Source organism: Elephantulus edwardii, unplaced genomic scaffold (genome assembly GCF_000299155.1).
Source record: "Elephantulus edwardii isolate Elephantulus edwardi_28Jun2011 unplaced genomic scaffold, EleEdw1.0 scaffold00225, whole genome shotgun sequence".
Taxonomy (NCBI): domain Eukaryota; kingdom Metazoa; phylum Chordata; class Mammalia; order Macroscelidea; family Macroscelididae; genus Elephantulus; species Elephantulus edwardii.
Window position 1 is genome coordinate 3,497,345 of NW_006399975.1, and position 13,291 is coordinate 3,510,635.

Below are 13,291 nucleotides of genomic sequence, written 5' to 3' on the forward strand. Positions count from 1 at the left end.
ATAGAAGGAGAATTGATGACTTTGAGCTGTGGTGCTGGAGGAGAGTGTTGAATATACCATGGACTGCTAAGAAAACAAACAGATTTATCCTGGAGAGAGTTAAATCCGGCTGCTCCTTGGAGGCAAGGATTCTGGGGCTTCGTCTGACATACTTTGGACATCTTGTCAGGAGGGACAGGTCCTTGGAGAGGCACATCAAGCTGGGGAGGGTAGAGGGACGGCGCAAGAGGGGAAGACCCTCTATGAGATGGATTGATTCAGTGACTGGGGTAATCGGGATGGGTGTGTCAGGGGCAGTTCAATTGGAACAGGATAGAACAGGGTTTAGGACTGTTGTACATAGGGTCGCTATGAGTCACAAGCAACTCGACAGCATGTAACAACAACAACAATTCCTCATGGTTGCTAACATTTTTATTCATGTGTTTGTTAGGCATCCATATGTTGTGAAGAGTCTTTTCATGTTCTTTAACCATTTTCTGATTGGCTTATCAGTCCTTTTTTGCCAGTAGTATTAGATGAAGAGGCTGTCATTACTCCATTTAATGGATTTTGTTTCTTTGTTAAGTATCAGTTGACCATAGATAGATGGGTTGGTTTCTGGGTTCTCTACTCTATTCCACTGATCTGTGAGTCTGTCTACTACCATACTGTCTTGGTTACTACGGCTGTGTAGTAGGTTAGATTATTTTTGTTAGGTTTATCATTTTCCAATTAGTTAGGTCTCTTTTGTTTCTAGTATTAATGTTCTGTACTTTTTCTTATAAAAGTAGGTTTGTGGGTTGTTGTTTTTTTTTTTCTTTTTGGTTTTTTTAACATGTTTTAAATTTTTATTGTATTTTATTCGTGTGTGTGTGTGTGTGTGTACTGTCAAATCGAATCTGACTGGTACAGGAGAAGATTGTCCTTCCTTCTCCAGCAGAGCATCTGGTGGATTCGAACCACACACCTCTGGGGTTGAAGTGTAGCTTCTTGCCACTACACCACCAGAGCTCCTTATAAAAGTAGTTTTTAATTTAATTAGGTTTATTCAGTATTTCATTTTGGGGTTGACTCTTGTAAATGGTATTGTTTTTTTAGTTTCCTGTTTATGATTTCCTTGTTGCCATAGAGAAATCCAGCAGATTTTTCCATTTCTCTTATATCCTACCACTCTACTAATTTGGTCTGTTGTTTGGTGTTGGTTTGTTGTCTGTTTTTTTTTTTTTTTCTCCTGTTCATCTTTGGGGATCTCTAGGTACACTATAATATAATCTGCATATAGTGACAAGTTCACTTCCTGTTTGCCGATTTGGATGGCTTTTATTACCTTTTCTTGCCTTATTGACCTAGCTAAAATTTCCATTACAATATTGAATAGGAACAAAGATAGTGGGCATCCTTGTCTGGTCCCTGTTTACAAAGGGATGCCTGTAGACTCTCTCCATTGAGAATAATGCTGGCTCCTGGTTTTGGGAATTTATTTTTCACAATGTGGAGAAAATTTCCTTCTATTTCTATTTTGATGAGTGTTTTGATTTTTATTTTGATGAGGTATTGGATTTTGTCAAAGGCCTTTTCTGCCTAAATCTATAGGATCCTGTTTTTCTTGTTCTTTGCTTTATTGATGTGATAATTATTTTTTTTCTTCTAAGGAACCACCTGTGCATTCCTGCCATTAATTGCATTTGATCATGATGAATTGTTTATATACAAATACTGTTGGATTCTACTGACCAGAATTCTGTTAAGGATCTTTGCATCTATGTTCTTAAGAGATATTTGTCTGTTTTCCTTTTTTGATGATGTTGTTGCCTATTTGGTATTAGGGTTAGCCTTGTTTCATAGAATTACTCTGGAAGTGTTCCTTCTTTTTCTATTTTTTCAAAGAATTCAAGCAGAATTGGTGATATTTGGTAGAATTCACCAGTGAAATTATCTGAGCCAGGATTTTCTTTTTTATGGGGGAGTCTTTTTATGGTTTGCTCAATTTCTTCTTTGTGATAGGTTGGTTCAAGTGTTCTAATTCTGTCTATGTCAGTTTGTGTAGGTGTGGGATTTTTCAGAATTTGTCCGTTTCTGCTAGATTCTCAAATTTATATGAGTATAGTTTTTCATCATATTCTGATTAGAGATTTCATTTCCATTGGTTCTACAGTGATAGTAACTCTTTAATTTCTTAATAGAATCATTTCTTTCTTTTGTTAAATATCCCAATTTTATGCATATTTTATTCACCCATTTTAAAATTTGGCTCCTTGTTTTGTTGATAGATTCAATGGTTTTTCAACCCTTATCTTTATAATTATTTCAACCCTTATCTTTATAATTTTCTTTATTCTACACTTGATCTTAGCCAAAAGGCCGAGAAGCGATTGTAATTTTCTTTATTCTAAAAGCTGTGGGATTAGCTGCTTGTTCTTTTCCTATTTGGTTAAGGTATTGACTTAAGTAGTTAATTCTGCTCCTTTCTTCTTTTTTTTTTTTTATGTGTTTCCTTATTGTTATGAACTGACCCCTGAGGATAACCTCAGCATTTTCTAAGAGGTTTTGATATTGTATTTTCATTTTTATTCAGTTTGAGGAACTTTTTTAATTTCATTTTTGTTTTTCTTCAGTAGTGCTCCAGCATGGTGTTATTTACCTTTCCCATGGTTGTTCTTTTTCTCTTTATCCTCTTGTTATTAATGTCTAGCTTTAGGGCATTGTGGTCTGAAAAGATACTTTGGATTATTTTGATATTTTTGAGCTTATGTTTGGAGCTTGCTTTGTGTCCAAATAGGTGGTCAGTTTGGGAGAATATACTATGTGCACTTAATAAAAAAGTAAACTGAGGTTTTGTTGGTTGAAGTACCTTGATTGTATCTTAATTAAAGTAAAGTTAGGTCACATTGGTTACTTGTATAGTTGTGGTCTTCTGCATCTTTGTTGAGGAACTTTTGTTTGTTTTTGCTTGACCTATTGGAGAGAGATGTGTGTTGAAATCTCCTTCTACTAGTGTGGTGGTGTCTATTTCTTTTTTTAAGTCAGTTAAGTTGGGTTTTATAAAAGTGTGTTTTACAGTTATGTCATTTGGTGCATAGTATTAACTTGGTTTAAATCCTCCTGCTCTATCATTATATAGTGTCCTTCCTTGTCTTTTATGGTGGTGTTCACTCTGAATCTATTTTATCAGATATTAGTATTGCCACTCTTCTTTTCTGTGGATGCCATTTGCTTGATGTATTTTTCCCCCCATGATTTGATTTTTAATTTATCTCCTCATTTCTTGGATGTATCTATTGTAGAAACTTACTTATGGAGTTTGGGTTTATTTTTGTTTTTTAAATATATTCTGCTGTTTTGTTGGGTTTTTTTTTTCATATAATTGACATTGAGTGTTTATTGACAAGTTATTTTTTTGTGCTTGCCAGATTGCTATGTTTCTTTTTCTGTTGCTAATTATTTTGGTCTATCCACCTTCCTTTGCTGTGTGAAGGACTTCCTCTAGTATTTCTTATAGAATTGATCTTATTTTCAAGAATTTCTTAAGTTCTTCCTTTCTTTCAGGAAATAATTTCTCCTTCATACTTGATGGATAGCTTTTTTGGGGACAAAGTATTTGACTGTCAATTGTTTTCTTTCAGCCTTTTATATATGCCATCCTATTGCTCAGTGCTTTGTATTGAGAAGTCAGAGCTTAATATAATTGGTTCTCCTTTGTAGGCGAATCTAATATTCCCATGCTGCTTTTAGTATTCTATCCTCCTTTGATTTTGGAGACTTTTACTATGATATGTCTTGATATTTTTATTTGATAATCTAGTCTGGAGTCCACTAAGCTTCCTGAATGTAAATTTTCTCATTTTCCATGGTATCTGGAAAGTTTTCTTCTAGTAGCTCTTCTATCATTTTCTCAGTGTTTCATTGTGGGTTTTTTTTTAATTTAGTTTTATTTTGGTTTTTTATCTTACCACTTGTTCTAGAATTCCAGTCACACATTGTTTCATTTTATGTTATCTCACATCAAACTTTATCATATCAAACTTTATTCTTAAGTTTTCATTTTCCTTCCACTTTTTCTCTGTTTTTTTCCTCTAGTAGATTCTCCTAAAGTTCTTGTCTTTTTTTTTTTACAGAAGTTAGTGTTCTTTATTGCTTGTGTATTAAATATGGTAAAGTTTCATTGATTTGACTCTTCCCATTTGGCATAAAAATACAATGTGCATAAACGTGGGAAGAAACAGTATTGAATTTTAGTGTAGAGAAGGACTTCAGAAGTTGGAACATAATGAAGGCAATTACCCAGGATAATCGTTCATAGATTTTTTTCACCTAAATAGCTTAAGATGAAGAATGCAGAGAATGTGTAATGAAAGGCTAATAGAAAATTGAGTAATATTAAGGTTATATTTGTGAAAGTATTAATAGTCTCAGTTTTTTAGAGTTCACACAGATCAGTATAAAAATACCAAAACTCCAGGAGAAAAATGTAGAAACAGTTTGTGGAAGAAACTTTTGATCCTAAACCATTTGCTGTTGAGTTGAGTCCAATTCTTGGCAACCCCACAGGGTACAGTAGAATTGCATTGTAGACTTCCTAAGGCTGCCGATCTTCTTGGGAATGCACTGCACTTCTTTCTGCTGTGGAGTGGCTGGTAAGTTTGAACCACTGACTTTCATTTAGCAGCCATGTGCTGTATTGACAAGCTTCCTTACACATCAAATAGTAAATAAATGAAAATTATTAAATAATGAAATCTTACAATTTTTGGATTAGGGAATATTTTCCAAAAAGATACTTTCACATTGAAAAATTTCTTCAATCTCAGTCTATTATTTCTATTTTCATATTTTCTACTGTTTCTAGGACTGTGTTGGTTATACACTTTCTGTCTTGTACTGATTTTTAAATTTCTTGTATCTTGTTACTCATGGCTTCATCTCTTTCTTCCATCACATGTAACTTCTTGAGCATCAATTCTTGGAATCCATGACAGTGTGTTCATTCTGCCTTCCTGCCTCTGGAGTATTCATTGGGTTCTCATTTTGTTCTTAATTTTTTAGAAGAAGATTTGTTTTACTTTTTCATAGTATATGTGTGTTCCTTCTTGGTGAATATGAGAAAGCTTTCATAGAGTCTCTGTGAGTAGTTCTTAGCTCCTCATTGTTATTATATCAATTTTCTGAGTGTGGTTTTCTCAGCAGGTCTCACTTGTATCATCAGTGGCCTTTGGGCCTCAGGGAGACTCTTACCCCTGGCATACTCTTGGACCAGAACAGGAAATATGAGGTCGAAAACAAAGGCAGTAGGTTGACTCCAAGATGGGAAGCCTTTTGTGTCCATGCTTCTGCGTCTGGGTTTATGGGGCAGAAAGCAGACTCACCAGCAATGGCCTTCAGGCTTCCATTGGAGACCTGTGACTGATACTTCCAGTGCTGAGACCAAGAAAGCAATCTGGGTGGCAAAGACTGCTGAATGTCTTTGCGGGAAAGGCAGTTTTACATTTTTTTTGAAATTTCTTTATTTAGTACTTTTAGCATGTGTGTGGATTTTTAAATAGATAATTAGAATAATTGAGTGTTAAATGAAGCTAAAATATAAATATAATTTTCCTTAAAGAAGTAGAATCTCAGGAAGAAGAATCCCAGAAATAAGAAATCCTATAACTTTAATGGCAAATAACCATTCACCATCCAAAAACTTTAATTTGCCATCACTAGCCAGTTCTAGAATAGGCTTTCATACAGTGAGAGTGAGAACTAGCTGGGTGAATGACTAAGCAGGGTCTAAGAGATGCCACTATTTCAGGACCATTACCCACTTAGTTTTGTCCATTATTTGTATCTGTGCACTCTCTTTTCTGAGATGGAGAATAAATTTCTGAGCTATAAGAGCAGAAATAACCAGATTATCTCCTGGAAATTACCTCTCTCAATTCTTATTTTATCTTTTATCATAAGTGGTGCTTTCCATTTCTAAGTCTTTTGTTGCAGTTCAAATGAAACAAATTTCCTTCAGCAAAGTAGCAGAATTGAATATTTGGAGCATCTGATGGTTGTAAATGATACTATTGTTAAAGAATTGAAAGAAACAGTCTTTGAGCATAAGGCTAGCTTAATTCAGTCAGTTAGCATTATTCATTTATTATCATTATTAAATTCCAGTTAAAACAAAGTGCTTAGAAAGTGGAATAATTTTATTATTCATTTTATTATTATTTGATTTTGAAATCAGATTATCAGGTTGGCTTATTAGATTAATGTGCAGATTCAGAGGGTGCAAGTACTTGCTAATTGATGAAAATCAGGAGACATATTAGTGAGAAAGACTATAATTCTTGATCTTTTATCAAGAAAAAATGGTGTTTCAAGAATTGAAATAAATGGGGATATAGTTGGTACAAAGGAGTGTTGTTACGTGCTGTTAGGTCACCTCCAACTCACAGTGACCCTATTTACAACAGCCCTATGCCCTACTCTATGCTGTGCCAATCTTATTGTATCTGATACACCTACCCCCATTACCCTAGTAACTGAATCAATCCATCTCACTGAGGGTCTTTCTCTCCTGTGCTGTCCTTCCACTCTCCCAAGTATGACTTCCCTCTCCAAGGACTGATCCTGCCTTGCAACATGTCCAAAGTATGTCAGACTGGCTACACTCTCTCAAGGACTTCCTAGCAGTCCATGGTATATTCAGTACTCTTCTCCAGCACCACCGCTCAAGGCATCAATTCTCCTAGTCAATTATCTCTAGTCATTATCCAACTTTCTCATGCATAGCAAGTAATTGCAAAGACCATGGCCTGTATCAGGCACACCTTAGTCTCCAGACTGACATCATTGCTCTTCAGTTCTTTTGGAGATGTCTCTGACAGCAGACTTTCCCAGGGCAATTCATCTTTTAATTTCCTGGCTGCTGGTACCAAGAGTGTTGTTGTTGAGTCAAGCAAATAGAAACTGTTAACAGTCTCAACCTCTTCACCATCTATCATGATGCTGCCAATTGGCTCAGTGATGAGAAACTTTATTTTTTTGGTGTTGAGTTTTAATCCATATTGAAGACTGCAGTCCTTGACTTTCTGCAGCAAATGCTTCAGGTACTCCTCAGTTTCAGCAAGCAGGGTTGTATAATCTGCATAATGCAGATAGGTGATGAGTCTTCTTCCTCCAATCCTGATGCCACATTCCTTCTCACAGAGCCCAGCTTCCCATATAATCTTTTCCACATATAGATTGGAAAGATATGAGTTAGGACAGATCCTTGGCACATACCCTTCCCAATTTTGAATCATTTTTTGACCACTGGTAGCATAGTTCAAATCCAACAGCCTTGGAAACCAATGGAAGGTTACTAAGAATCAGGAGCTTTTTAACTTCAATATTTTGTTTTCTTTTTAATAGTTTTTGCAAGAAGTAAACTTCCATATTACTGCTTTCCAGTGGTGCTTAATCTCCCTGAAAATTGCAGTTTTTGTGTAAGGTCACAATACTGTTGTGTTGAAAGGAATTATTCACATAGGCCCAAGGCAAATCACACTATAATTAAGCCACTTTACATGTGTGAATAAGATTTTTTCAAAAGCCTCAGTTTGCTTTCTCTTTCAATTAGTGATTATGGGGTTTTCCTACAAATTTTTTTTTCTGTAGATGTGGTTGAGGAATTAAGTAATTGCTGATATTAGAAAATATGCTATTAAAAAAATAAAAAAATAAAAAAATTAAAAAAAAAAGAAAATATGCTATTATGTGAATTAACTAGTTTCTGTCCTAAGAATCCTCAATGTTTTTATCTTGCAGGCACTTTTCCTGTCTGTCATCTAAATACATGTGTCCTGGTGTCCCTGCCGTCATGAGCACCTTGCTGGCTAATATAAATGCTTTCTATGCACACACATCAGTTTCAACAAATGTGCAGGTTTCTGCTTCAGATCGATTTGCAGCTACCAATTTTGGTGTAAGTATGCATATTTTTACATTAAAGCCTCTAGTAACTAAGGTGAGCTTTATTTCCAATGACTTTTCATCTTAAGGTATTTTTGATATATTAATACACAAAGGGATATCATAGGGATTATCCACTCCTGTAATGGGCTAAAGTTAAAAAATGGAAACATTTTCTGTGTAATAACATTACGTGATAATTTATAGGAATGTTCATTAAACACATTTTAATAACCTTTGAGAATAAAAGGTAAATTTTAAAAAAATAAATTTGAGGTACAGTAAATTTTCCCTGGTAAATGTCAGTTTAGCAATCTTCTCCTAATCTTCCATTTAAACTTGATAGTGACTCTTCCTGGTACTCTTCATTCAGGACTAGATTGTACATCCTCTAAGTAAAAAAGAAAATAATAATAATAGTATAAAGGGATCCACATTAGTATTCCTAGAACCTGCAATCAGAAAATCAAGAGATGAGTTGATTTGGGAAAGTCAGCTGTCACGGACCTTTCCAGAAGGCTAAAGAGCAAAGGTATCAGTCTAGAGACTAAAGTGCACCTGATCCAGGCCATAGTCTTCTCAATTGCTTGCTATGCATAGTGCTGGACAATGACTAAGGATGACAGAAGAGAAATCAATGCTTTTGAGTTGTGCTGCTGGAGAAGAGTCTTGAACGGACTGCTAAGAGAACACAGAGATCTTTCCTTGAGAGGGTTAAACCAGGTTGCTCCTGGGAGGCAAGGATTTTGAAGTTCTATCTCACATACTTTGTCACGTTGTCAACAAGGACAAGTCCTGGAGAAAGATATCATATTTGGAAGGGTAGAGGTTCAGTACAGGAGAGGAAGCCCTAGATGAGATGGATTGATGTTGTGAGTATGGCAATGTAGTCAGCTGTGTCAGAGATGGTGAGGTTCGATCAGGATAGAGCAAAGTCCAAGCCATTCTTCATAGGGTCATTATGATTCATAGTTAACTGCATGGCACATTAACAATAACCACAGTAGCATAACGAGCCCGAGACCTTTTTTTCCTGTACATTAATAAGGCTGTACATCTGAAATAATCAAATTGATGAAAAATACATTGAAAACTAGAATTTTTTAAAATGTTTTATTTTATTATTTTGTGTGTATGTGTACCATCAAATCAGATCTGACTGGTACAGGAAGGGATTGTCCCTCCTTCTCCAGCAGAACATCTGGTGAATTCAAACTGCGTTCCTCTGGGATTGCAGTGCAGCTTCTTGCCACTAGGCCACCAGAGCTCCCTTGAAAACTAAAATTTTTAGACTAAGGTAGGAATCCCAAAGTGTTTCTGAAACTTTTTCCCCTTGTACCAAATAATTTATCCAGTTCTACCTATCACTTTTTTTACAACTGTAATTAAATTGAAATTGGTGAGACTGCAAATAGAGATTCAAGTCAAGAATAATTTCTTCAAAGTGAAGAGTTGTTAAATTAAGTCAGGATCACTGGAGATCATCAAGAAAGAATGGATTCCAGAGCTATTCTGGTTATAGAAATCAACAACAAAGGCTCTTAGTGACTTTGGAGATGTGGAAACTAAGAGAGAGGTGTCTGGACATACTCCTATTTTTCTGACCAGGGCCTCTTGGTGCACAGAATACTACTTATTTTTATTCTAAGTTTTTGTTGTTGTTCACAGAGATAATTTTTCCCTTACATAGATAAAATTTCCTTTACAGAGATAAAATTTCCATTGTTGTTGTTGTTCACAGAGATAACTCATCACAGTGTAAACTACTATTCTTATGGCATTGGTAGCTTAGTGGTGAGGAGTTTTGCTGCCTAACCCAGGGCAGGCAGTTCAAATCCACCAGCTGCTCTGGAGGGGAAAGGTGGGCAACTTCCTCCCACAGAAAAGGTGAGGTATGTGGGTTGAGGTGGACTGGATTAAAAGCAAAGGAAGTAACACCTAGTAGAATTGCGAATTCTTAGGGTTAGGAGTCATGGGTTCAAATTCAAATTCAACTCCACCTGTTAGTATGCAAACCTGTTAAGTCAATCAATCCCCAATTTTCCAAATGGAGATAGTACTTCTTACATTAATTTGTCTCAGTTTAAAATGAAAATCACATACAATCAGAGATAGAACACTAGCTTCTAAAAGTTGAAAGTGTGCTACAAATACACCCAATCCTCACTTATCAATAGTCTTTTTATCCACCAGTTCTCATTTACAATAGTAAAAAAGTCTGTCCAGTTCTTTTGCACATTGTTGGCATGCATCTGGCAGTAATACAAGCTGAAGTATGAGGTGAGTGATTATCACTGGTTGTAATGGATAAGGTTGTGTGTACCTTATACTAGGCCATGATTCCCAGTGGGATGAATTCATCCAGCAATTGTTGCATAATCCATAAGAATTGTCCTGTTAACCCAAAGTCTACACCTCTCTGTTGATTCAAATACACCAGCAGCTCTGGAGGAGAACCATTGGCAATCTTCTCTTGTGTGATTTATCCTCAGACACCCAAAGCAGCGTTAGCATGAGTGAGTTCTGACTGAGTGATAATGAGTTGGGTTCTGACTCAATGACGGTAATATTTTTTAGTATATAATGATGTAGGTGTCCTTCATTTTTGCATACTGATTTTCACATAACAACTTGGTCTTTGAAAACTATGTCTGTAAGAAAGGAGTGAGTGTATAATGTATGAAGATCTAATTTCTTCTTTCATATTTGAAAGTTTAAGCAGTGCCCTATCAGCTCCTTTTATTAAAAAGACTACAAGAACCCGGGCCAAAGAATCCTCAATAGCAAACTCCAACTCAGCCAGAAAGCAATTATGACCAAATGCCAAATCATTGAGCAATTTTGTTAGAAAATTTTCATCAGGTCAACAGTAGTCACTGTCCTGGGATTATACTTGTAACAAAAAGTTCTATGTTATGAAACTATTTTGCTTCTAATGTTCTGCCTGGATATGTTATAAAGAATGAGTCAACCTGTAGAAACACAACCCTTTATCTCTGGGAAAAAAGATGTGCTTATATGATTAATATCCACCATCGGAGCTACCTGGGGGAAATCAGACAGCACATTTGTTACTGAATGCTGATTCAATCAAGAGAACTTAAATAGATTTAGTACAATTCACCGATTCAGTGGCAACTAAAATGTTGGAACAAAGTTTGTGTGGTCGACTAAACGACTGACTATAGAGTTAGGTTAATTAAAATATATTTCTTTGAGCCATTTCTTGATAAATCAGAGATTTAATATGAGAACTTGATGATATTGTTTTTTTTTCCTACTGAAAATATTGCTATTTCTGTTTCAAATTTTAATCTACATAATACCTCCTCCCTCACTTTGAAATGACAAGATTTTATTCACTTTGTTACTGAGCCTGATCCTGATACTAACTACTTTTTGGCCTGTTTTCATCTTTCTCAAATGTATAATCTAGAAAATTTGGGTCTCCAAAAGATAAAGTAATGGAAATATTTTTCTTACCTATAAGAATTTCAAGACAAAACTTTAAGAAAAAACAAAGACAATTATTGTTATCATTATTAAGATTATTGTGTACAAATATTATGGGAGTCAAAGTATGATTGGTAAAATGCTTAAGAATCACGTGCAAGAGAGTCTCAAGGACAGAAGTCTTGGCTGTAAAACGAGAGTCAAGAAAAATGTACTGAAGAAAAATTCCCAGAAATATAGAATGAAAGCAGAAATAATACGAAAGGCAGGCAGGATAAAAAAAAAATTCAGAAAAATGAGTGTGTAATATTGTCAGTTGCAGAAACTACAAGTAATATGGTGGAACAAATAAACCCTTCATAGTTTGCAATTAAGTATTGATTGTACAGTGAAGCAGTTAAGGTTGAAGCATGATTCCATGTAATTGGTATAATTGTTCAGTAAAAGAGAGAGGTGAATAGTGACACTAGCACAGATTATTCATTACAATATAATGCATTCCTTAAAATGCAACTTTTAAAGAATACTTCATCTCATTCAGCACTGTTCATGATATAATGATAAATAATATGTACAATACAAACTCTTTACGTAGTCTGATTTCAACACAGCACATACACAAACTCAATCTGATTTAAAAGGCCAGAAGGAAATGGCTTATAATTATAATAGTACAGTAGGGTAATAGCTGATAGTTTTAGTATTTTATTTTGTATGTGGGTATATGTGTGCAGAAGAGATTTTATTTATAAGCGTTTATATTGAGATTGTTCACAGCTTCAGTTTGCTTGGCTCCACAGTCAGCACTCTCGGCACCAGCAGCCAGGAAATTAGAAGACGTATTGCCATGGGAAAGTCTGCTGTTAGGGACCTCTCCAAAGTTCTGAAGAGCAATGGTGATTCTTTGGAGACTAAGGTGTGTCTGTACAGGCCATGGTCTTTGCTATCACTTGTTATGCATCAGAGAGTTGAGCAATGACTAAGGAGGATAGAAGGAGAATTGATGCCTTGAGCTGTGGTTCTAGAGAAGAGTATTGAGGGTACCATGGACTTCTAGGAAAACAAACAGATTCATCCTGGAAAGGGTCAAACCGGGCTGCTCCTTGGAGGCAAGGATTCTGAGACTCCATTTCACAAACTTTGGACATGTTACAAGGAGGGACAAGTCCTTGGAGAAGGACATCATGCTTGGTAGGGTGGAGGAACAGCACAGAAGGCCCCCTATGAGGTGGACTGATTCAGTGATTGGGGTAATCGGGATGGGTGTGTCAGAGATGGTGCGATTGGCACAGGACAGAGCAGAGTTTAGGGCTGTTGTACATAGGGTCTCTATGAGTCGCAAGTGACTTGACGGCACATAACAATGACAAAACAGTATTTCTAGATAATTAGGAAAGGAGTTCTTTTCAATAGTGACATTGATGTAGTAATATACAGAAGGAAAAAGAAGGAACGTCAATCAAAAAGACAGAGAATGGAAGAGCTAAGACTGAAGTTGAACTTATTCATTTGAATTATGATGCTGGGGTAGAATTTGAATTGTGGGAAGAATGAATACATCTATCTTAGAAGTACAGCCAGAATATTCCTTTGAAGTAAGGACATTAGGACTTTTTTCTTATGAATTTTACGTGTTATCAGATGGGAATAATTTCTGGAGAAAGATATCATCCTTGGTAGAGAATCAGTGAAGAAGAGGAAGTTATTCTTGGTAAAGCAGAAGGTTAGTTGAAAAGAAGGCCCTTAAGGAGATAGGCAGATGGCTGCAACAGTGGGTTCAAACCCAGAAATGATTGTAAAGACAAAACAAGACTAGATAGTGCTTTCTTCTGTCATTAACCAAGTTAGGACCAACAACTAAGTCAGGACACAACAATCTTTGCAATTCATGAGAATGGTAAGTAAGTAAATAAATAAACAAAAATAAATCAAA

The 13,291-nt window shown here is 35.7% G+C and overlaps 1 protein-coding gene across 1 annotated transcript in view; it reads left to right on the forward strand.

Moving 5' to 3' along the window:
* The window catches only part of UNC13C (unc-13 homolog C (C. elegans)), a 912,374-nt gene that overhangs the window by 476,995 nt on the left and 422,088 nt on the right, over window positions 1-13,291 (forward strand). Inside the window, exon 13 of the mRNA XM_006898243.1 lies at window positions 7,762-7,918. Coding sequence (XP_006898305.1) covers window positions 7,762-7,918 — 157 coding nt within the window. The remainder of the gene's footprint in view (window positions 1-7,761; window positions 7,919-13,291) is intronic.